At 38.4% G+C, this 24457-nt stretch overlaps 2 protein-coding genes across 3 annotated transcripts in view; one reads left to right on the top strand and one right to left on the bottom strand.

Moving 5' to 3' along the window:
- Nucleotides 1-9712: 9712 nt before the first annotated feature.
- Nucleotides 9713-15201, bottom strand: LOC104920403 (hypothetical protein). The gene is made up of 5 exons (XM_010732666.3): nt 14967-15201; nt 13231-13533; nt 12234-12374; nt 10589-10638; nt 9713-10505 (listed from the first exon to the last, which is right to left on the bottom strand). The coding sequence occupies exons 1-5, from the start codon at nt 15034-15036 to the stop codon at nt 10356-10358; spliced, it is 714 nt and encodes a 237-aa protein (XP_010730968.2). The 5' UTR covers nt 15037-15201; the 3' UTR covers nt 9713-10355.
- A 6780-nt stretch (nt 15202-21981) lies between these two features.
- Nucleotides 21982-24457, top strand: part of mast3b (microtubule associated serine/threonine kinase 3b) — a 31727-nt gene continuing 29251 nt past the window's right edge. For both annotated transcript variants that reach the window (XM_019261205.2, XM_019261204.2), the window contains exon 1: nt 21982-22357. In XM_019261205.2, coding sequence (XP_019116750.2) covers nt 22311-22357 — 47 coding nt within the window. In that variant the 5' untranslated portion in view covers nt 21982-22310. The remainder of the gene's footprint in view (nt 22358-24457) is intronic.

The raw sequence follows: 24457 nt of genomic DNA, 5'->3' as shown, positions 1-24457 counted from the left end.
AGTTATGTGATATACAGGGTTGGGGCCAGTTGGTGACTCCAGGAAGTTACTGTTCTTTGGCAACAAAACAGTCAGATACATGTGCCCCCTGCAAAACCACACATAGCTGTTTCCCCCATTTCCTGTCTTGCTATGCTAAGCTAAGCTACCTGTCTTCTTGTAGTAGCTTGGTAGTAGACAGCTGTATCACTCTTCACATCTTTCGCTTGATGTGAGAGAATATATTTTGCATTCTTTAATATCTGCATGATTAAACTATGACAAAACTGGCATGGTGACTGGTATTTTTGAATCGCTATTACCAATCAATCAAACTTTATTTGTATAGCACTTTTCATACAAAATATGTAACACAAAGTGATTCGCACAATAAAACCCCTCCACCCCCCATTCACACCCAACCCTCCACCGCAACACCATCTCCCACCGCCCACCCTATTATAAACAAGGCACTATGCCAACTGCGCTAAGTGGTGGTATTAAGTGGTGAATATCTTTGAATGGAGGACTATAGTAGGGTAGATAATGATAATTTACTAGAGATGCTACATTATTTAATCAGATCATCAGATGATAACTTCAGGAATACATTTGAATTGACACATTGACCACTTTCCTTATGAGTCAAGCACTCTGAATCAGCTTCTGACTCACAATGACTCATCACTTCATCATTAGTTACTCTTTTTGTGCCCCCTTAAGCAGAGTGATATGTCCTACTAAGTACATTTTAAGTAATACCTTAATTACTTCATGATAATGAGAATAAACTACATTTTTTTACCAGAATTTAAAACTCTTCTGCTACTTGTCATATCTGTCACACTCACAATGCAAGTTGCATAGGGACCTGAAAAACTACTGCAGGGTACTGCCTCCTCCTAATCTCAAAACAGGTGTCAACAAAACACTGACACTGCACAGTTCACAGCCACCATAGTTTTTCTTTTATGCTAGGAAGGAGAGGGTGAGGCAATGCAATGCAATCAGCAACTAGACCGGAAGATGCGCCCAAATCCTATACACTGGTCATTTAAAATGTACTCTGGACAAAATGGATGTACATCCCTCTGATTGTATTGTAGGCTAAAGTTTTATTCTGTGTTATTTCCTTTGTGATGGAAGATCGTACTGAAGAGATGAAAAACAATGCAAACAAAAACTGCCTCTGGTGACTAGACCAGTGATTATTATTTGTACTACAAGAAGTTGTCTGATTATTTGGAATAAAGAATAAGAGATACAGTTGTCTGTCACCAGTATAAAATGTGAAGAAATGACATTCTTTTAGGCTTATGTACAATTATATTAATTAAAAACACAAGGGACCCTGCTCCAGTCACTTCATTAAGATATAATAATGTTTGCTGTGGTTTTGTGATTTGTTTTATCGGTTTTAATAACAACACTAAAAGTGAACGATGTCTGTCTCTGTAATATCAGCTGTCCCATGTTATGGAATTCTGTCAGGTCAGTAAATGTACACCGGCTTTTATGAACATACAATATTTAATTTGAATTATTTTATTGTCATTCAATCAGACAAGAGGCCTGAATGCACTTTATGATTGTACGAAACCAAACTGTTTGAATAAACTGTAGCACAGATGGCAGAATAGATGCATCTGCTGATTTGGTTTTGGTTTTGAAAAGTCATAATCAGTGAGAGCTATCTCTTCTTGGATTGTAAATCAGTGGCTTTCATAGTGTTGATGAATATTTTAAAAAACAAACAAACATTATTACCTACTGGTAATACAGATATTGTTTACTTTTAATTTTAGGTCCCCCCCCCCCCCTTCAGTATAAAATAATGTACTATTTTTATATACTGTCTTTTAATCTACGCAACTGATGAATATGTTATTAACTGTATAGTATATAAATAATAGAAATATCTTTTCATCCCTTCATATTCATACTTCTCTCATAATTTCTCATTCTTCAACAAGTATTTTGCCTCTACATCAACCAAATTTACTTTCTTAGTTTAACCTTCTCTGGTGCAAACTAACACATGGCTTTGCCCTGTTCTTAAAGAAACAAGTGAGCAGGAATAAAAACTGCTGCCTTCAGACTGAAATAAATCTATGGAAGTTTCCCATCTGTACTGTGGCTCCTTTCCACCAGGGGTCAGTGTCAGCTGCAGTTTAGACCAACGAGGTAAGCATCTCATAAACTTTTGGGTTCAGAATTCATCTTCATCCTGTCAGTGTACATTCATGAAAAATCTATTGAGTGCTGTTTGAATCAGACATCAAATCTGACACAAATAACAATGTTTGGGGATGGTTTTGCTCCCCATCAGAACAGTTAGCAAGGTCCCTCTAGCAACTCCCATCTGTAATAATTACCTGTTCATTCCAGCAAGGATCGACCTGCGATTCTCCACCTTAAAGAACACAGGACTATGTAGTTTGGACTATGTAGCTTGTACATTGATGGTATATTTGCGAGTTGAATCTACTTTACATAGGATCAAGACAAATTGGGAGTCAGAACTCCAACTGAGTTTCTCTGAGACCTTCTGGGAGGGGGCTATGGGGGTGTTAACTCGACATCTAGCTGTGCTAGACTTTCACTAATACAATTTAAGGTTTTTCACAGGCTTCACTATTGCAAGGAAAAACTCTCAAAGCTCTATCCAGACAAATTCAATGAGAGATGTAGTAGATGCTTGCAGACTCCATGCACCTTACCCATATGTTTTGGGCATGCCCCAAATTGTCTAACTTCTGGCAACTATTTTTTAAAACAATGTCAGATATACTAGGCATAAATCTAAGTCCAACCCCACATATTTCGCGATCTTCGGCAAGCCCCCAGACGACCTCCGTACCACAGCCACTCAAAATAATGTTATTGCCTTTGCTTCCCTTATTGCTCGTAAGAGGATTCTTTTACTGTGGAAGGCTCCTCAACCACCATCAATTAAAGTCTGGTTACATGATATTTTAAGTCTTCTGAAACTGGAGAAGATCAAATTCTCACTCAGAGGCTCATCTGACAGGTTTTACACTCACTGGAAACCATTGCTTAACTATCTAGATGGTCTGCCAGCTCAGGAGGTTTCTTCGTAAGAATACAGTAGATGGCAATGTATGACCCCCCCCCTGCAAGTGTGCATTTGTCATTTTATTTATTTAATGTATGATATTATTTCACATGTGTGTAGTTATACCTACTTATTTGTGCTATACTTTATTATGTAAGAGGGCCGGGGGGGAGAGTCGTTGTTCATTTAAGTTCTTAAAGTGTTTGAAAAGAAAGAAAAGAAATTGTATTTTTGTATGCACTGTAGAAGGAATTGTATTCTTGTAAGAAATTGTATTTTGTTTTGATGTCTTTGTCTTACAATTAATAAATAAAAGTTATATATATAAAAAAAAAGAACAGTTAGCAAGGGTCCGAAGGTAGAGAAGGTGATGTGGGAAAGTCAGTATAAGTGGAAAAATAAACAGACATTATGTTTAATTAGAGAGATATGTATAAAGGAAAATGTCTGTTGCAGTATCAGATCATTATTTCCGGTCGCTTAATATAACTTTAAGCAGACGGAAAGTTCCCAGGATATATTTAATTCACAGTTAAAGCTGCAGGAAACTGTTATTTTTGGTGCTTGAGCCTCCAGTGAACCTCCAACACAACCAGGCAGAGAGCAAAGCATCTGGAAAGGGAAGATAGAAGAAGAGGAGAGCAGCTGCAATCAGTATTAAAAGAGGAAATTGTGGTTGTACAAAAAAAATGTAAAAAGCAAATGACTGAAATTAACTGAATTAATTAAACTCAAATAACTATCAAATAGGGAATGAATTTCAACTAATTAAATGTTTAGTTGCACTTTCACATAATTTTGGTTGCATGTGCAACCCATGTGGTTGCACCAATGGACCCTTGTTAAGGCATGATAAATACTGTATGTGAAGTTTTAGCTACATACTGTATCTTGACAGTTTCCACCACAGAAAAAAAAATTCTGCGGGGCTTTTCCTTAACATCCTGAATGTATTGATTAGTCATTAAAAGGAAAACATTTGTCATAAAGAGGAGGAAGTTCAGTAATCAGATTAGCGCTCCAACAGTATTTTGTGAGATCATATCCTCGCTAAAACCTCAGCATTTCAGTCTTTTTTGTTTTTCTGTGCCTGAATTATGTTTGATTAACTTTTTGAGTTTTTACAGCAGATATGTTGACTTGTCAAACACGTGCAACCAATAATACTGTTAAATGCTGCATTGTTCCAGACATCATTTATGTTATTACTTCCACATTTGCTTTTCTTGCTTGGTCTATGAGATGGTTCATCTGGAAACGATAAAGAATTAAGAATGTTGTGATGCTAGCAAAGGTGTCAAGATTCATGTTGGGAAAGAATTATTCTGACACAAAGGATCACAAATAGATCGATAAATGGTTAATCAAACAAACACTACACATCTCGCTCATGTGCACCCTGATTAGGTAGCCTTTGGATGTAAAACAGCACAGATGATTTGCATTAAAGAAAAAGGGATTTCTGTATAAGTGAAAGTGTCTCTGATTCTGGAAAGACAACACAAAGCGAACAATCACTCATACTTTCATATTTCAGGTGTCTAAGGAGCTCTCTCTGTAGGTAAAATGAGAATATTTGGGGAAAATTAAAAACGAATTATATGAATTTTCCTCACTGACTTCTGAAACCAGATTAAAAGTATAGCTTGTTGGTCTTTCTGCTGATGTCAAGTGGAAAACAGGATCTAATGTATGTCAACCTCCCGCCTACTAGTCATCAGAGATTATTAACACACGCAAACAAGTATTATTTCCATAACACTCCTCAGAAACTGATGTGGTTTCCGCTCCTCACCTAATGGTATTGTTAATATGTCAGCAATTTGCAAAATTGAAGCTTGCGTGTAGCAAATGGCAACAATTTAAAACATATGCACGGTGACAGAACAGCACTTAACAAACAAAGACACAATTTAAATTTACACACAGCAGTACATCACACTCCATGACAGCAGCAAATTCAACAAATTAAAAGTTGCTGATTGGAACCAACCCCTAACCTCACCCGAAACAGGCAAAAAACATGAAACGCTCTATCTAGTGTCAATGTTTAGTTTGTCCATTCTTGGCTACTGTAGAAACATGGTGGACTCCATGGGAGAGGACCAGCAGCATCTGTAGATATAAAATGCTCATTTCAAGGTAACAAAAACAGGTGATTATACACAAATGAAAATATAGTTATGGATAATTTATTTCCTTTCTGCCATATTCTGTAAAAGAAGACATATACACTGGATCTTTCATAATCATTTATTGAGTAAAACACAATAGAAAAAGCCTTGTACAACGGCAGTCAACCTGGCAGTAACAGCACACAAATACCAGTTGGACAAGGATGCTTTCATCAGCACTAAAGCAAACAACAATAGCCTTGTTGGTGTTAGGTACATGCAGACACTTGGTGTGAAAGTTATCCTTTCTGCCCTGGTTGATGGCAAGAACACCAACACAGGAGGCCAGAAGCTGGTTCTGGGCTTGGAACTGGAAGCTTTTCTTCATACTGCAAGGGACTAGGAAATATCAGCGATGAATAGATGACTAATAGCTAATCCTCAAATAATAACAGCATTCAGCGACAGGTAACAGCAACCAAGTGGAAAGGGCTAAAGCAGACAAGAAGAAGCAAGAAGGCTGAAATACTACAGACGAGCAGATCCCAACCTGGGAAGATTATATTTGTGCTTTTTCCAATCTTTCCAATGAAATACTGATGGCTGTCACCATTTCAAGTCTATGATAATCCTTTAAATGAAAGAGTTTGAGATCATTGGTGAGTTGACGTTTGTTTATCATTGCCTGCATTTTTCATTGCTGCTGCTGGAAGATGCAGCAGCACATAGCACAGTAATGGGAAAGTGAGCTTTGTTTATGAGAAACCTCAGTACAGTATAGGTGGGTGTCATGGTGTGCAAAGTGCAGTATTTGCTTGTGACACTGCAACACGTAGCAGCAAACATGCACACTAGCAATAGACAACGAAGTCCAGTTTCACCTCACCACGTGCGAGACAGCAACAGTTCACTTTGGTGATTATAGATTTTTATTCAGCAAAATGGATCGTGTCTGAGAAATGCTAACCCCCCCTCCTTCCACCTAACAATGAGTTTTTCTTGTTGTTTCTTCACTCGGATGTTTGACCTTTTCATCTTTCACCTAATCATCAGACTGAGGCAAGGTACACTGGAAGGCTGTTTTTGATCCATGTGGTCCATGTGCCGCATTTAAACTTTTAAAATGAGTCACAGTCAACTGAAAGTCAGAAGGAGTAGATGCAGATGCAATTTTATCCTCTCTTATCTCTGAACTATAATCTCTTTAGTGGAAAACACATATGTGACAAATGTAACTGTGAGCGGAGTGTTTCCATATTTAATGAAACATGTCTTGAGGGCATTTAAATATTTCCTCATGGGGCTCCTTCAGTGTAACTCATGATGGCTCTTGAAATAAAGTTTAGCATTTAATTTTATTGGTGTAAAATACTGTTTGTTGATATGGAACATGGAAGGTAACAAACAAACTTAACCCTACTAACCCAAACCTTAACTTTATGTCACACTTACCAAGTATAATGTAATATGGATATATAATATATATAAAACTATGTATTGTTTGGCCACAGTGAAACAATAACTCTAAACTCTTGATAGAGTCGGACAAAAATGAGACATTGGCTTATACTGACCGTCTCGTTCCTCCAGGTCCCTGTGCATTGTGTATGTACAGATTACCCAGCAGACTATAGTGCATATTACAGATTCATTCATTTATTCAAGAAATCCAGCTGTATTTATTTACTGCTACCTGGTTTGTGTCAGTTAATTTGATGTAATTTGATGAAACATATGGAATATGCATTAGGGAAACATAATACTGAATACTTTTCAGTCACTATTATAGAGTAATTGTGCATGATACCAAAACCATTTAACAAACTATTCAGATCTGGTGTCCTGTTTCACCCAATTAAACCAACCTGGTCTGTGATTACGCAGAAGTTGTAACTGACATGACTTTTTGTTTCCATTGTCAAATGAGTAGAAGAAATGTCAGAACTGAAGGCAGTTGATGATTTTTCTGGGGTTTACCCTCTTCTACATGCCTGGGCTGTGAGAGACTAGCTGGCCACTCATTCAGTTATTTCTCTCTCTTACTTTACGTGGGCATGCTTATAAGGTTTTAGGATGAAATGAAACTGACTTTTTTAACTGCATTGGCCTAAACAAAAGAGTAATAAAAGTAAGGCGGATCATAGAAGTTACCACAAGCCAATCTGCAACAGGGCTGACTTCAGTCTTTTTGGGGGCTTGATGCAAAATCGAAACCGCTAATACAGACTTTGCGGTGTTCATATCTAGGTTTCGTTCTATTAAAATGCTGAACTAGCATCCTCAGCCAGGACCGTGTATGTAGCTTCGGAGCGACAACACCATGTAGGTTACACAGAAAAAATAAATGGTGGAGTTATATCGGTATATACTACTATATACTTCAGCCAGCCCCTCTGATGCGCTAAGGTTAGCTCCATCATGAGAGCAACTATCGTGGATAAGTGCTGCATGATTTTACATACCGAATGCTCGGTCAGGTTGGCACGACTTGTGCCACCAAGAAGTGTGATCTTTAAGCTCCACCTGCTTAAAGTTTAACTCAACGGAAAGAGAGACAGCAGCTATGATTGTGAGACATTTAATTCAGGACATTATTAATTCAACAAGCTGAGCATGCAGTTATACTGAACTAAACACACTGTGAAGCATGCACGGTGTGTTTTTATCTTTAACACTGCCTTAAAAATACTGCCATTACAACAAGACACTCATAGAGACTCAACACTGATAGACACAGAACATTATTTGCACACAAAACAATAAAGTTTATGGCTGTATTTTGACATTCATTTCTAAAATAATATGTGCATTTCAAGAAACAGTTTAGTAGTACATGAGATTATAACTCAGGACAAGACAGGACAAGAGGCTTTACAGCTTGATACATTTCAAAATGTACTTTCAGAGCAGAGAATAAACTTCTGTGTTTGTATGATTGTGTGTGGCTGTGGGCACCATTTAAAAAAACAAAACAAAACCAAACATCATTATCTACCAGCTTGGCTGGTTACTTTCCTTCCTGAGTAACAACCAACATCCGGGCTGAATAATCTACCTGCTTGTCTGTCACTAGTGAACAAATATGTTGGGTGAGTTAGTTACTCTATATGAACAATACACATTAATAATATGAATATGTGGCATTGAGAACATAAATCAATATTTATTTTTTGACAAATCTATCAAAAGATTGATAAGCACCTGCCAGAAGAGAACTTCAGGGACCATGCCGTGAAAATGGCAGTAAGATAGTGTCAGATAGTTGTTTGTGTCAATGTACCAAACTGCTATCACAGTGTCACACATTGTAAATGGAAAATCACATCTGTGGTCTGTGAATATACAGTACTACTGAGATGGTAGCAGGTCTCTGTCTATAAATAAAATGTCTCCATTTCCTGAGACTGTTTCATTTCACTAAAGACTCTTAGTTTTGTTTGTCTTAACAAAGGAAAGGCAATGAGTCAAAACTGTGATAAAAGCAATGAGAAAACAGAAAAGATGAAAAATACTGAACCTGAAACTCCAAGAGAGTGTGTCAGGATATCACACCTTCTCGCTGGTGATAAAAAATATTAATAAACAAGCCATAAAGGTTTCCGTGGCAAAGTTCAGCACTGAGTCTAAATTTTATTTGGAGAGGAAAAATGGAGGAAAAACAGACAGAATTTCATTTTAGAAAATCAGATTTAAAGACTGATGCACTGTTGCCCATAAAGTTGAAATAATTTTGTTTTCAGACACATTCCCCTTTTTATTCTTATTTAAATACATCAGGTTAATTGTGGTTTGAATTTCACTGTGATATGTTTGGAAGAGATCAATAAAGTGAAATGTATACTTTATCTATCAAGAATAAACCACATTGTCACAATCATTTCATGAGAAGATGTAAAAAATATTTTATTCCAACTTCATGGGCAAGAGTGTAGCCTCCGATTTCCTGAATAAATATTATAATATCTTGTCAGTCATCTGCCATCCCTCCACAACCTTTATGCATTTGGAGACTGAAGTTTTTTCTGTGCTCCTGTGAGTATTTACAACAGCAGAACTGTGAATGTTGGACTCAACGTAAACTATGTTCATTTATTATAAAGAACATGTGGCTCATTGATGTGTATTTGATCTATGGCACAGATTGTTGTGGAGAAATTGCTGAAGTCAAAGGTCAATGGTGAGGTCAGGAGGGAAGAAAGTCTTCAGGAGCCTCTGATGTCTTATACTGTATTATTTATTGACACTTGGCTGAGGAGAATTAGAGACACTCTCATGGTGCATCAGAAGTGCCTGAGTCAGCTTCACATTCTGCCAAAGTCATCCTGGTGGTTAGACTTCAAACCTCTACAGATAACACCACAAATATTATACACCCAGAATTAGTCAAAGAGAATGTTTTTACCCATGCAGGTGTTATTGTCAGCATATTCTAGTCTGGAGACACTGTTGTCTGTTTACGCAGATTGGAACATCAACGACAAGCTATCTATTATGTCTAGGAAGGGAGCAATAGGTCTCTGCGACCCTGGCCACCACAGTGTTGAGATAGACTGGCACCTACTGTTCCCAATCGAAGCCAAACAATTAATACTGCTGAGGAACTCAACACCCACATGTGACCTTGTGTAACCTAAGAATAGAAAATTCCATAACATAGAGGAATAACATATTTGTTAATAGGATGAATTCATTCAGTTTCACTTTTTTTTATCCACCGTTAACAGCGATAAGGGGAAGCGACCAATTAAAAAGGATCCAAGTTAGTTTTAGTGAAACAAAGGTCAGCAGGATAGTGAAATATCATCATATTCATTCAACTTAGTATCACTCCATATTTTCCCCCTTTAGATCATCCATGAGGCCCAAATGCAGTGACTCTATGTCCCACTGCTGAAACAAGTAAAGAGCAAACAAAAAACGATAAGAATCCAACTGCCTCAACATTTCAATTTCGAGACCACCAAGAACAACGTCACACCTACATATTTACCGCCCATGCAGATCAGTGACTCGTGCCCTCTAAACACTTGTGCTTATTATTGCAAAGACCCTACAGGCAGTGAGGAGCCATCATTGTTTTATAAAAAAAAGTATTTATCACACTTAATAGAAATATATTTTTAGATTATATGTCATCTTGCATACTCAAACCAAGAAAGACCAGCTGCTTTACGTTCAGATGAGTGTCACACTCTTCTATTTTCTGGAAGATAACTGACAGCAGCGTACTCGGTATCATTGGGATTAATCTCCATAACTGCTGAAGGTCTCTTGGGAAAGTCCAGGACGCTGTAGACCAGTGAGGGCCCATGCACATTCTTGTATGCCTCTGTTTCCTGCAAAGACAATCAGAGTCAAACTGAAGAATTACTACAGCTGTTGATGATGTAGAAAGATGGGAAAACATGGGTTTTCTTACTTGTACTGTGGGATACGAGCTTTGTGGTGGTGGTGGTTCTTGTTGTTTGTCTGTACAAGAAGTAAAACAGGTGAACTATTGAGTCAAGTATAACTTTATCACTGCAAGACCTAGGTTTGCTTGTTATAAGAGCTGAAAATTTAAGGTCAGCTAAAGGGAAGTCATTCTGAATAGAGCTGAGGTGGAAGGAGCATAATAGTTTATGACTTTAGAGGAACAGTTCAAGGTTTTGTTCATACACTTTCTTACACGAGAAGATGGTGTAAGAAACTAAAAAATCATTCCTTTAATAAAAATGTGTCTGGTATTATGACACGTACCCTAACCCTAACCACTTCCACAACTTCCACAACCACATTATTATATGTGGTATAATTACATAATGAAACATTCTGTTTATTCCTTGTTCCTTATTTGACTCTGCCTCACTTCATAAGACTCAAACTTGGCAGAGATAATGTCCACATATGTTGCTATTCTTTGATTCAGATTTAGAGCTGCAACTGCATCGTTTCAAAGAGATACCCATTGTGAAAGTGTGAATTTGTATTAGGTGGAAATTAAATCTTCCATTAATGCTGTGCGACATATTCATTTACTCTGAGCCAGTCACATACATACTGATACTTACACATCTGAACAAATGTCACGTGTCAAGTGTTCCTTTTATTATGACACCAGAATTATTCAAATAGACTGCGTAGTTGCAGAGATATAGTTTTTTCATTTTTGAAAAAAAAAAAAGGCTGGGGTGAATGATAAAAACTCATAGTTGTGAAATCGAATTAAAATCAATTCTATCTAAGTAAAACTTTTCATTCTGTTATAGCTTGATAAAGTCTGACTTTATTATTGATTTGCTTTCACTTTGAACTGTGCACCACTGGTAAGAGCTTAGAATGGAAATGTAGAAATGGAAACAGACAAGATAAACAAGATGCAGAGGAGTGCAGTTTATCTCCAGCATCTGTCTGTTTGCTGAAGTGTTTGTGGACAACGGGTTGGGCCACGTTAGCATGACATCAGGAACGCACAGTCAGCAAAAGCCTGCATTTGTGTACATGTACGGGAAATCATAAACTGTGGTTTCTGAGGTCACGGGGTGTCGAATATTTCAAAGAGGCTATGTTCCTACACAAAGTAGGCCAGAGGGGTTTGTCTCTGAGGTGAAAGCGCATTAGTAATAGTTAACAAATATTTCATGTGTTTTTTTTTCCACCCAGCCTTTCGTGATAGTAGGCACAATTACATTTGCATGCACTGAAGGAAGACTTCTTTTCAAAAGCTATGAATCATCACGTATCAAAAGGATGTGAAACTGCAACCTGGTTTGCATTTTTGAGCAACTAACCACACAAATGTACATTTTTTCCTTCAGAATAACAATTATTATTTTTACCTTCACTTTGTTAACTTGAAAAGTTTAGAAAGTCCTACTGACTATAGCCCAAAAACTGATAAGACTGGACTAACCCTACATGCATGGATGAAAGTTTCCTATGTTTCAGATATCAATGATTCAGCTGAGTTCATGGGATTAAACTTAAATTCTACATTACAAGCAACCAAGGTTCAGTGTAAGCTTTGACACAACCTAAAATCCCAGAGAAATATCATGGCAGACAAGTAAAACAAATGTCCTTACCTCTGCTTCTCACGAGACACCAGATCAAACATGGAAGTACTGCAACCAACAGCACTACAGGTGAAACCACAAGAATGAAGATGACATAGGAACTTCCACTGTCTTCAGGTGTTGTTGAGGGAGTACTATGCATGGGAGGACCTGTAGGAGTTACAAGGAAATTATGAAAATAGACACACAGTGGTAGCATGGCAGTAATTGTTCAGAAGATACTGATATCTCAAAGGAAATGTTTGACTGCATTTTTCCTGATAAGATAGACAGTAAAGACAGAAAGACATGGCATAAACTTGGTTCATGACCAAACTACTACAAAACTATGACCAAAACCAAAGACATTCCCATCAGCCACAACTGTACTTTACATTTAGTGTTAGATAGCAAGTGATCACATGCTAACACCTTAAACTAAGATGGTGTACATGAGTAGAGTACACCTGTTTAATATCAGTGAATGCACTGAAAACATACATATGAGGCAGCATATATTTTTCTGCTGTCTTACCATACTGTTTGTGGTATCTATCTTTTTAATATTTTTTGTTACATCAAACCTTTTTGGCCAGTATTGCAAATCTATAAGCAAGACTGCATGTTAAGTGTCCTTGCAAGGCAGCTCTGCCAGCATCAGTGTATGAATCTATGTGTCTGTGTGTGAGTGTGCTTTATCCTGCTAAGGTAGAAAAACACTCTCTAGTGCAGTTCATTTACTACAAAATAAAATATAAAATACTACCAGATGTATCCTTTAAAATACATCATGCATGGTAAATGTTTACTATGGAATTGAGATAAACAGTGCAAGGAACAAACAAACATCGATCCACTGTGATAGTGGTGGATGATGGTGTGAACGGCAGAAAATTAGTTTATGATTGTTCATCTGAAAAAGGTCAAAAATCACCCTGAATTTAAAATGTATATGAAATTTCCTTTTTTAATCTGTATAAATCCACGAACCAAAACTAGATGTCTTAATGTTTAGAAAAGCTCGTACCTGTGCTACTTCTGGGCTCATCTTGGACGTTCAGCTGCACCGAACTGCTTTCTTGACCAAATCCATTCATGAATTCACTGGCGTAGTATTTTCCACTGTGATATGCTTTGAGATTTGTAATGCACCAAAATACAGAAGTATTTTTAACAGAAACATCTCCCTCAGCACCCTTTAAATACTCAGCTATCTTTGTCTTGTTAAAATAAACTGCAAAATGACTTTTTTCTGTGAGGGTGACGTTAAATATGAATTCAAGGGTGATGTTAGTGCCAGCAATCCCAGTGACCTCCGCTCGGCTTTGGACTGTATGGAGACAAAACATGAGATGTGTTTGATTAAGAGGATGCAATGAGTACTCTGCTGTGCAAAAGCAAAATGCGGTAACAACAAAACAGAGCTAAAAACCAAGCTGCCCCTGTTACTGCACTCTGGTCTGGCTCTAGCTGCACTAACGTTATTTCAGGTGAAAGCAGTTACTAAATGACTTTAGCTATGGCTAAAACTAAATTAAGTTATCTGTCATTGAACATAATTAAGTTCTACCACATATCTAAATGAGAAAGTAGCTAAATTCATAATGAAGATTTGAAACCCACTGATGGATAAAGAAGGATTGGTTATAGTGTTGGCTCCGAATGAAAGTTACTCAGTGGTGCATGAAGGCAAAAGAAATCCACTTCCCGCTGTAAATTACCCGGATGAAGCACATCCAGATTTCCACCGGCTGTGCTAACTCCTGGTTTAGCCTGCCACTAACTTAAACTGGGATAGAATGATATAATTGTGTGGCTCTTCTAGACTTTGCAAGTGTTATCGGACCAAATGGATCCAATTCTGACGGTGAAACAAACACATTTATCCATGTTCTGCAGCTGCTTCCTATGATATAAGTCTATCGGAAAAAAGCCACTGTCAAACTGGCTTCAAAGCCCGGCACACTTCCTCTGGGCTTGTAAAAACCTAGTTAAATTAAAGCTAATGTAAATACCATTAGCGTTGGCTGTGTCAGTGTCAGTAACTACCATCTCACCTTTTGACTTAAGCAGAATTCTTACCATTAGGTGTGAATATATCGTCATTCAGTTCCATATTAAATGTAATAATAGTATGTATTTCAGTCTGAATATTAGTAGCCTAGATGTACAGACACCTACTGTAGCTAAAGAATAACACATTTAATTCCTATGAAAGTTTATCATCTTGAATAAAGCTGCCGGAGCACATTTTGTTGTCAGATTCTCCCCTTGCATCTGGAGTGCAGTATTAGCCTTTCTAGGTTTTATATAGATTGTATGACATGGATTATTTGGGGCAAAGCAATCATCGTGAATTATTATTACAAGATTAAAATCAAGATTACAAGATCACAGCCTGTTCTTAATGTATTGTGATCACCATGTGTCCTCCCTCTTCTCATTATCGCATACTTATTATGACAGTTGTAGGGCACATTTTCCCCTTTAATTCTTTTGGCAGTGACAAAAACAACAACAGATACCAAAGCTAAACTAGAAACATAGTCACTGGGGGATAAAATTATGGTACAACATAACCTTGTGGAACTCCTCAATATGAATTAGTACACATACTCCATTAACTGCAGTGGGAAAATTAAGGTATTATTAGCATAAAAGCAAGGAAGAAATACAAAAGTAAGTTAAAAACCTGGTGGAAATTCACAAAATCAGAATCAAAACAGAATGGAAAAAATTAAAAACCAAAAGAAGACAGCTTACCATTGAATATCATGTGAGCTGTGATGATCAAAACTAACCCGAGAGGCTTCGTGACGATGTTTTCAACCATGATAGAAGAACTGTGTTGCTTACAGGCTTACTGAAATGGCCCTTGAAACTTTGTCCTTACTGATTTTTATGAGCTGCCTTGGTGTGCTAAATACTCTGGTTTAATATTTCCACTAAAGTAGCTGTTTGTGCGACTGAGAGGAGGAAACGGTAGGCAGGAACAAACACCGATTTATCTACCTACAGCATCACAAGCGCCTCCTGTAACGGAAGGCTTCAAAGAGGTTCATGGACATGTGGTGCAGACAGTGTGTCAGCTGAAGAGGCTGTCGCTGACATGATGTGTGTAAATTCAGGAAGAGCAAATAGCTTCACATTTCAAGGGAGATTTTGCAGAAACATTACACACAGAAAGCAGTCTCAAAGCTCACCATGCATTGGATTTGGGATTGAAACAGTAAACCCTCGTCCCTCGTATTTGTAGTTTGTGTTAACCATTAGATTGTCTGTGTTTACGTACACAGACAACGCTTCTAACCTGTTTTGTTCAAGGTTTTATTCACACGAATTACAAAAATCCCCCATTTTTTTTTCCACTTATACTTCGACATGTAAATAGTTTCAGTTTTGTCTGCAGAGGTTTTGAGAGATCATTTTGAGATTATCTAGTGTTGCTTAAGTGCAAAGTGAACAGAATAATGTTAGAGGTGCTCAGCTTCAAGTCAGGTTTCACTTTATTATCTAAACACATAATTCAAAAGCACCTTAAATAATAAAGTCCCTGTTACTTTGGATAATCCCCAGCCACAACAGTGAACTGAAACCAAAGAGATGATCATATTACAAACTGTGACAAGCTTTTATTCACATTTCACTTGTTGTAATTCATTTCTCCAACCATCTTTATTAACTGCAGGGCTCAATTTGAGACATTTTAAAAACATTACCAAGATACTGTAGATAGATATTATTGTTTTGTGTTCAAGCAACAAGGGGACCTTTGCCTAGATAGCCATTCCTCTGTAGTATTACATGCCACTGTTGACTCCATTTTACAAAAGTACCTTCTTGGATGCCCTTATTGTGAATAAAATGTGATAAGAAAGTCCTAAAATGTAATAAAATAAGAAAATGTGATAAAGTCTCCTCTGTGGTGCCTTACATGCCAGAAAGTTAATAGTATTTAGTCAGTTTCACATCATGAAACTATTTTCATCTTAACCAGGGTTAGGAACTGTTTCACCATAAATGCACCATAAATGTATCAATTGACAGCATGTGGTGCCGCTCCAGTTATTTATTTTTTTTCTGACCCTCAGGACAGCCTGAATCAGCCACTGGAGGACGCTGTTTATCATGAGCATTTGGCAGGTTTCTCTTTCAAACGTCAACTTGCTAGCAATTTTAGTTTTTCAGTATTTGTTTACATTTGTGCCATTGCAGCCGACAGTGGGCACAGTACAGCAAGACTGAGCTAAAATGAGCTGATTACAACATTCTTCAGTCATAAATATAGAATATTTATTGACTTTCACACAATTTGTAATGGATGCTTTCATTCATTTCCAGTTTTTTTATTCATACTTTACCCATCCATAGTGTTCCTGGTCAAAGATTATGTTGTGTTGTGTGACTGTTCAACCAGAAAATAGGAATTTCCCTATCAGAATCAGAATCAGAAATACTTTAATAATCCCAGGGGGAAATTATTTAATGTCAGTCTTATTTATATGCACACAGTACTCCTGACAGTCTGGTTTTAGTTTATTTAAATATATATTTTTGAAATAAATGTTCAATTAGAAATAAGTTGCCATGCTTGTTCTGTCTGAGTAAAATCACATCACTCAGTTTCAAACAGAAACAGACGTCACTGTCACTTACTACTATCTAACTTACACACACATACACAAACACAAAGAAGCAACACTTTAACCACAGGAGAGGAAGTAAGGGGCTTTTTACATTTTGAGTATTTTAAGATAAAACACTTGGTATTATGGTTTATTGGTTGGATGTTTGGTTTCAGTGGTTGATGGAGTGGGCGATCTCCTTGCAGATCTTTCAGACTTCCCACAGTATCACCACTAGAAAATCAATGTGACCACTAAGGCTGCTGACTCAGCTGTAAGGGGCACAAATGTGTAGGTGATGTAATGCACCTACTTTCAATAGCAGCCATGTTGGAGGGCAGAGTAAAACATGATGCTCTTCTTCCCTTATAATGACTCAAACTGAGGTCAATCCTGTGCTTTATTTTGCTATAGAAGGCCAACATCTGTCAACAAGTGTCCATCAGGGGACAATATGTCCGATCAGAGTGCTCATGAGCAAAAAGAACAGCTTCTGTCTGCTCATATTATTGCAAAATGGGTTGTACATTTCTAACTTTCTAAGAGATACCAAATACCGCAGATTTAGATACTAATGTGATTATTTTGCTGGTGTTACTGCCATCTTGTAGACTGAGAGTATGATGAAAATCACTTGCAAAGTCTTCTGACTTCAGTTACTTTATAAGGAGATTCTTGTTTTTTCAATAAAAGCAGCTATCATACACAGCACAAGCATGTTCAATTTAAAAGTAGTTTTAACTGAATTTGGCCAAAGAATATTTAATAAAATAGTTAAGCCTAATACAAGTGACCACAAGGCAATGACAAAATTGTTTTACGTGCAAAAGTGACCGATTCAGCACCAGACAGTGCCAATGCGGCTGCCAATAACCAGACAATACATTTAAAATGCATCATGTGTACTGTATTTATTCCATATGCATAATAAAAACAAACAACTATGCATTAGCAACATTGTTTTTGGTAACAAAATCATAACTTAAGAAATTAAATTAATAGTGAAATTAAAACATAGGCTGTAAAGTGCACACACTAATGATTCGGATCACAACATCGTAAGGTCAAAAATGTTTTTTTAACTTAAAACAAAATAAAATAAAATATTTTTAAAATATAAAATAAATGCGTTGAAGAGCTTAACTGGGGCTATAGCACCCCCTAGCCCGAGTGTAGCACCGTCCCTGGATCACACACACACACACACACACATACACACACACACAAACACACACGCACGCACACACACACACACACACACACACACACACACACACACACACACACAAACACACACACCTCCCCTTCTCTCTCTCTCTCATACTCACACAAATACACAAATACAAACACACGCCTATTGTCAGTTCTTTTGATTTTATTGCTTCATTTCCTGCATTACAGCTCACTTGTGTGCAAAGGAAGTCATTTCAAAATGTCACAGCGCATGACATAAGCTCTTACAACATGTTGTGTTTGGTTGATTTTTGTTTTTTTGTACAATCCAGTAACAAGAGTGTAACCTTTTATTTATATCCTTTGAGTTTCATTACTGTGGTGAATGTGTTTCTGTTCTGTTTGAATGTGGTAGAGTCAGTAGAGAGCCCTTTTCATCAGCTTTTAATACTGCCATTGTTTTTCTTATGCAACATCTATTTGTGTCTATGATTTATGAACTTGTAAGTAAATCAAACCATGGAACTCATTCTGCAGTATATTTGCAGCAAATGCGCATCAAACAGGGCTTCAGGGTTTTGTAATAGAGTCAGTGAAGGAATGAAAAACTGGAGCCATTATTATGTCATTAAGGGAAGCTGTGTGTGTGTGTGTGTGTGTGTGTGTGTGTGTGTGTGTGTGTGTGTGTGTTTGTGCATCAGACATAGCTGAGACATGGAAACTGGAAGCATTAGTTGAATGGTACGACTGACAGAGCAGGTGACAGAATGGAGTGCACATGTGTGTTGTTACAATTAAATCTGACTTAAGATGTGCACTTACATTGTTATTATCCTTTGTTTGGCTTAAGCTATTCATGTTATTGTCTATTATCTGTCACGTCCTCAGTGTTAATATCCAGCTATACAGCCTTGTCTTTCCTCTCCTCCCACGCAGCAACACACTAACTGAGACAATGCCTCACCTCACGTTTTTCAGATGCACAGTCTTTCTCACCTTATTGAAGCCTTCAGTGACTATGGGTGAGATACTGAACATGTGTGAGTCTCAATCTGCAAACCATGGTTATCCAGAAAGCCATGACTTTCTGAGTTTGAGTTGTAGACAGAATCACATCAGTTCTTGTTGGCATGTGCTGATACAGGTTGATGTTTCAACACATACAGTAGTCTGTGTAAAAATGGATTTTTAGCACAGCTGCAACCCACACAGTGACTCTCTCAAAGACTAAATGTGCTACTAGTGACTGTCAACAGCTTCAACAGACTTCTTGTCTTTCCACCAGAGACACAGAGAGTCTGACAGTAGTCCATTTCACACTGAGCGGTGGTCATTTACTGTCCTCTGAACCACTGCATATTTGAAATGATCTAACATACATATAGTTTTACTACACTCCTCCACAGCCATCTATTTTGTATCAGAAATATGTAATATATAATACTAACTTGCACTTTGCAATCATCTCTACAATTTCTACTATAATATAACAGCAGAGTGGTTCGGCAGAGAAGACAAAAATAAAACATGATGTAGTACCAATCTGCAGTAATTTGTAGTAAAACAAAAAACAAAAATAAGGTGGATTAATTAATGGCCGTTCAAAATCCATTTGCAGAGAGACATTTGTTGAAAGAGCGTTTAGCTCAGCCTCATCTCACACAGCAGAGATGGGAGGAAGCACACAAAGTGATGGGAAGGGAAGAGCAGGAAAGCCCTTATTGCCATGGTAACTGAGAAACTGACTCTCCTATGAAATGCTGCTCTAACAAAACAATTACCAAGCAATCGGGAATGGGAACCCTCCACTCACACACAGCACCCGCCACTCACTGCCTACCAACACACAGACTCGCGCACTTGCTCATTAAATGCAACAGGTGAGTTCAGACACAAAAGCAAAGCCATTCGACGATTTTCATTTCTCTCGTTCAGCAATATTGTGCAGACGGTGAACATAGTGAAGAATTTTGCAGCTAAACAGCCAGACATTTCCCCCAGGAGTTGGTGGAGACCAAAGACTGAGCTAAAAGAGAATATGAATATTGGATTTAGACTCCAAATGATTGTTGCTCAATAACGGCTGGATGTGTAAATAAGCATGTGTCCGCTAACAAGTTCAAAATAATATCCATCGATCTATTTTCTGTAACCACATATCATTATCAGGGTCAGAGGGGCTGTAGCCAATCCCAACTGGCATTGGGAGAGAGTCAGGGCATGGACAAATCACGAGTTCATCACAAGGATGGCACATAGAGACAAACAACCATTCATGCTCACATTTACACATCTGAGCAATTTAGAGTCACTAATTAGCCTATTAACCTATTCACTGCATGTCTTTGGACTGTGGGAAAAAGCCAGAGTACCCAAAACAAACTAAACATGTTTGAACCAGGAAGCTTCTTGCTGTGAGGCGACAGTGCTAACCACTGCATCCTCATGCCGCCTATCTAATCTTAGATGAGATGTTATTCAAGTGCCACCTAGTGGAAATATCCGCCTGGGGACTACAGATGCAAATTAACTTTTATATCTAGAATAACACAATAGTAAATAACAAAAAAGAAGTTAAAATTGTATATATAAAATTGTATATTTGTTGTGTTTTATTCAAATAAATAGATTTTAAAAATCCAAATAACTTCATGAGTTAATTGTAAACCAAAAATACTATTACTGCTACCATCAGTAATAAAACTATGTGGTGTATAATGTAAAAGTTGCTACATTAAAGCCAGTCCACAGTAAACAAGGAACATACTAGTCAATCCTGTATCATGTCAATCCGGAGGGAGACAACACTGACTCTGTATGTGAGTGCTCATTGTTGTTGCTGTACTTGGGTCAAGCTGTCCCTAGCAACCCGGCAAACCATCGCCAACTCCCTAGCAACCAGGAAGATACTGGTGTCATCGCCGTCACTGGTTGCCGTTGGAGATAAAGGCATTCTGCAGAAATCGAGCTGAGGTGCAAAAAGGGACGACACACACACACACACACGCACACGCACGCATATAGATTGGATGCTCACAAATTGACTTTCAAGTATGTGTGCAATTACTGGATATCACACACACACACACACACACACACACACACTCACACACCCACCTGCAGTACAAGTGCATGAGAACTGACTTTCAAGCATGCACTTGCAAACACACATCCACCAACACACTCTCACTCTCGCATAAACACACTCCTACACGTGGTTAGGAAATCTAGTTTCAAGCATGCTGCAAGCACGTGTAAAAAAAAACAAAAAAAAACGAGGTGTACCTTATGTTATGATAAAATGCTCGACACAAATATCAATTTTAACACACATGCGCTCTCACAGACCCGAGGAGCCTGGAATAAACAGAAATTTGATTTACTGATACGTGCATGGTGGCTGCACGCACGTACACACGCTTCCTGGCTTCCTTGGGGAAATTGACTTTGTCTATGCAATTAAGGGTTTCCTACATCACAGACAGAAAATAAAGGCTTGCACGGCAGAGCCACTGCCACACACACACACACACACACACACACACACACACACACACACACACACACAGCGCGCAAAGAGTGAGAAACGCATCCAGTGTGGCAGCTGTCACGGTCTCAGGCGGAGGTATTCCCCAGCTTCATCACGATCAGCAGCCTGCCAGTGTTCATTTTGTGTCAGCGCACGGAGAGAAAGACTGGACTCATACATGAAGCATGTCATTAAACAATACCAGAAAAAAAACAACAACTTTGTGCTGCTGTGGTGTAGTGTGGTGTGGTGCATGACAGAAACACATGTGACCAAAGCTTAGAGTCATCAGGTTTGAAAACACATCTATCCATCGCCAACTTTTCCTCCACGCTCACTCAGCCTTCCTCTGTTTACCGTCACCCACAGCCCGAATTGATTTAGCCACCCCCCTCTAATAGACTCTCCCTTCTCTCCCTCCCTCCCTCCTTCCCCACCAGTCACATGGAGGTTAGCGGTGACCCGTCTCTCCCTCTCGGTTTTGTGGCAGTCGCTCTCCGGTGCGCCTTGGAGACACACGAGAAGCGAAACGCGTAAAACTGCCGCGGCGCCTCATTTGTTTTTGTTTTTTTTTTAGGTATAACTGCGTTTTTTTTTTCTTCTTCTATCTATTCCCACGGAAAATCTCCCCGGATTCCGCTGAAGCTGCTGGTAAACGATACTCTGTTAAACGGGTTATTTTTAGTCACCCACTGCAGCGATGAGTGGCTGGAAGCCGGCTGTGAGACCGACTGGTGCTGCTCTGTGGTAAATGAAGCCCCCTCTTGGTGTTAAGCAAGAATGAAGTCGAGGCGAGATAAACTGAAGATCCCCTCTCTGACTCTGGAGTAAGTTCCGCTTTTTTTATTTTCATCTTCTGGCGCAGGTGTGAAACCACAAGCTGCCATGTGAAACTGCTGCATTTTTAAAGTTGAAATAAGAGTAAAAAAAAAAAAAGAAGATATGTATGTGCTCATAGTGGTGAAGGTATACAGGTGTACTTGAGTGTCAAAACAGACTGTTTCATAGAAACTAGCTGTTGTTCAAACCCACAATAGAAATACCACTAAAGCTGAGAGCAAAACAACCAGTTGGAAATGTAAATGTTTTCTCCCAGGGTGATGGCATTTAGTTAAAGCGTCAGTTTATTTTTTGTATACTTGCATTTTCAGAAATGATTTACTTATTAGATTAGATAAGTTGTCTCAAAAGATGCCCATTTCTTGTGAAATGTAAATATTCTCAGTAAAACAGGTGCTCAGGATTGGCAGTTTTCCTGTCTGCTAATCTTTAACCTAATTTACCGAACTGGATGTAGAGAAATCCAGCTTTCCAACCTTGAATTGTTGAATTGTGTTTGCTCAAGTTGTAGCTGGTTAAACTTGTAAAACCAAACTACTGAAACAACAGGGAACTTGTGAAGATTGGGGCTTATTTTTTTCTAAAGTTTTACTGTGGGATTGAGGGTTGCTTTTTTCATTTTGTTCTGCACCATTCTGCTTTACAGATGTTTTATTTTGATCAGATTAAATGTTTCATGTCATTTCAAAGATACAGCTCATGCTCCTGGGTGAATTCTGTCCTCATGATGGTTTGCGTATTTCCATCTCTATTGTCTCCTCTTTTTTTTATCCGTCACATGAAGTCCTCACTCCATGATTCCTGCATGAATCACATGCCCCCTCACGGCACCAAGACAAATGGCTTTCAGTCTTTGGGAGACCAGATATTTTATTTCAGTATAATTGCTAACCTGTGAATCCCCCATCTCCATCAAAGGACATGGCTGCAGTCTTATATCTGCCCACTCTTCCTCCAGAGTGAATCCAGAGCCTTTTTTATGGGAATGGAGGAGGGGAGGTGGGGTGTTACCTGCTGCCCATTAGATGCTGATCCATAAGGCGTAGGAGCTCCCTGCTCACATGCCCATACTCTGATCCATCCATCTGCCTCCTCCATGGATCATCTCAGCAAAGCTTGTGCTGTTTATGTTTCATTTTTAGACACTTAGCTGCTCCCGCGCAGAGCTACAGAGGAGGTTTCACACTGGGCAAGCAGGGAGGGGTTCATGGTTTTACTGTTGTTCACAACCAGCAGTGCAAAGCGTGGCACAAGTTTGTCTGTAATCAGACTCATTTACTCCACAGAATCTTTTGTGAGTATTTAGGTATACAGCTTTCTAAAAACTTTTCTATAAGATATTCTGGATTCTTTGAAGATGTCTTAAGTTTTTCAGTCTTCAGTCTGCGGGTGTGGTCCAACTATATGACTAAAATATCTTGGAATAAGCTGATACTTCTGAATACAGTTTTAAATTTGCTTGCAGTTGTTGTTATTTTTGTAGTAAAGACAATCCTGCTACTGTTGTGCCATTGACAGGTCGTAGCTGCCACTGCACATAATTTCAGAGTCTCCCTGAAAGACCTGAACATCTGAGCAAATGAGAAATTCAGTGTGAATGTCACCAATGAGTCAGCCTTGAGATTTTCTACTCAGTTTACAGTCTGGAGAGCAGTGTCCATGAAGAACAAAATGGAAATGCAAAATGGAAATGATGGTCGATTACTCACTCAAGCATCATTGTGGGCTTTGGTTCAGGGGTCTGAAGGAGAAAATGTGTCAAGATGAAATACAGCGTAATGAGTTGCTCGTGTTGTGTAATTATGAGCCGACACTATGAGGAGTCTTTGTGCAAGGAGTTGTTTTTCCTACCATCCTCCCAGCATTACTATGACAACACGTTCATTAGCGCTTTGGTAGCCGATGCTGTGTTTAGCACCGAGAAGCCTCTGCAGCACTACAATAGCAGCACTGTAGAGCCCACAAGGCAGAGCTTATATCTGAGTGGGGAAATCAATAGAAAACAGCTTTGGCACTGGGTCAGAAAGCATCATGGAGATATAGACCTTAGGAAAGCTGAGCATGCACATTTTGATAGAAGAAATAGT

This window comes from Larimichthys crocea, chromosome XVII (assembly GCF_000972845.2).
Source record: "Larimichthys crocea isolate SSNF chromosome XVII, L_crocea_2.0, whole genome shotgun sequence".
NCBI lineage: Eukaryota > Metazoa > Chordata > Actinopteri > Sciaenidae > Larimichthys > Larimichthys crocea.
Note: the sequence above shows the minus strand (reverse complement) of the source record. Positions and strands in the feature narration are given on the sequence as shown.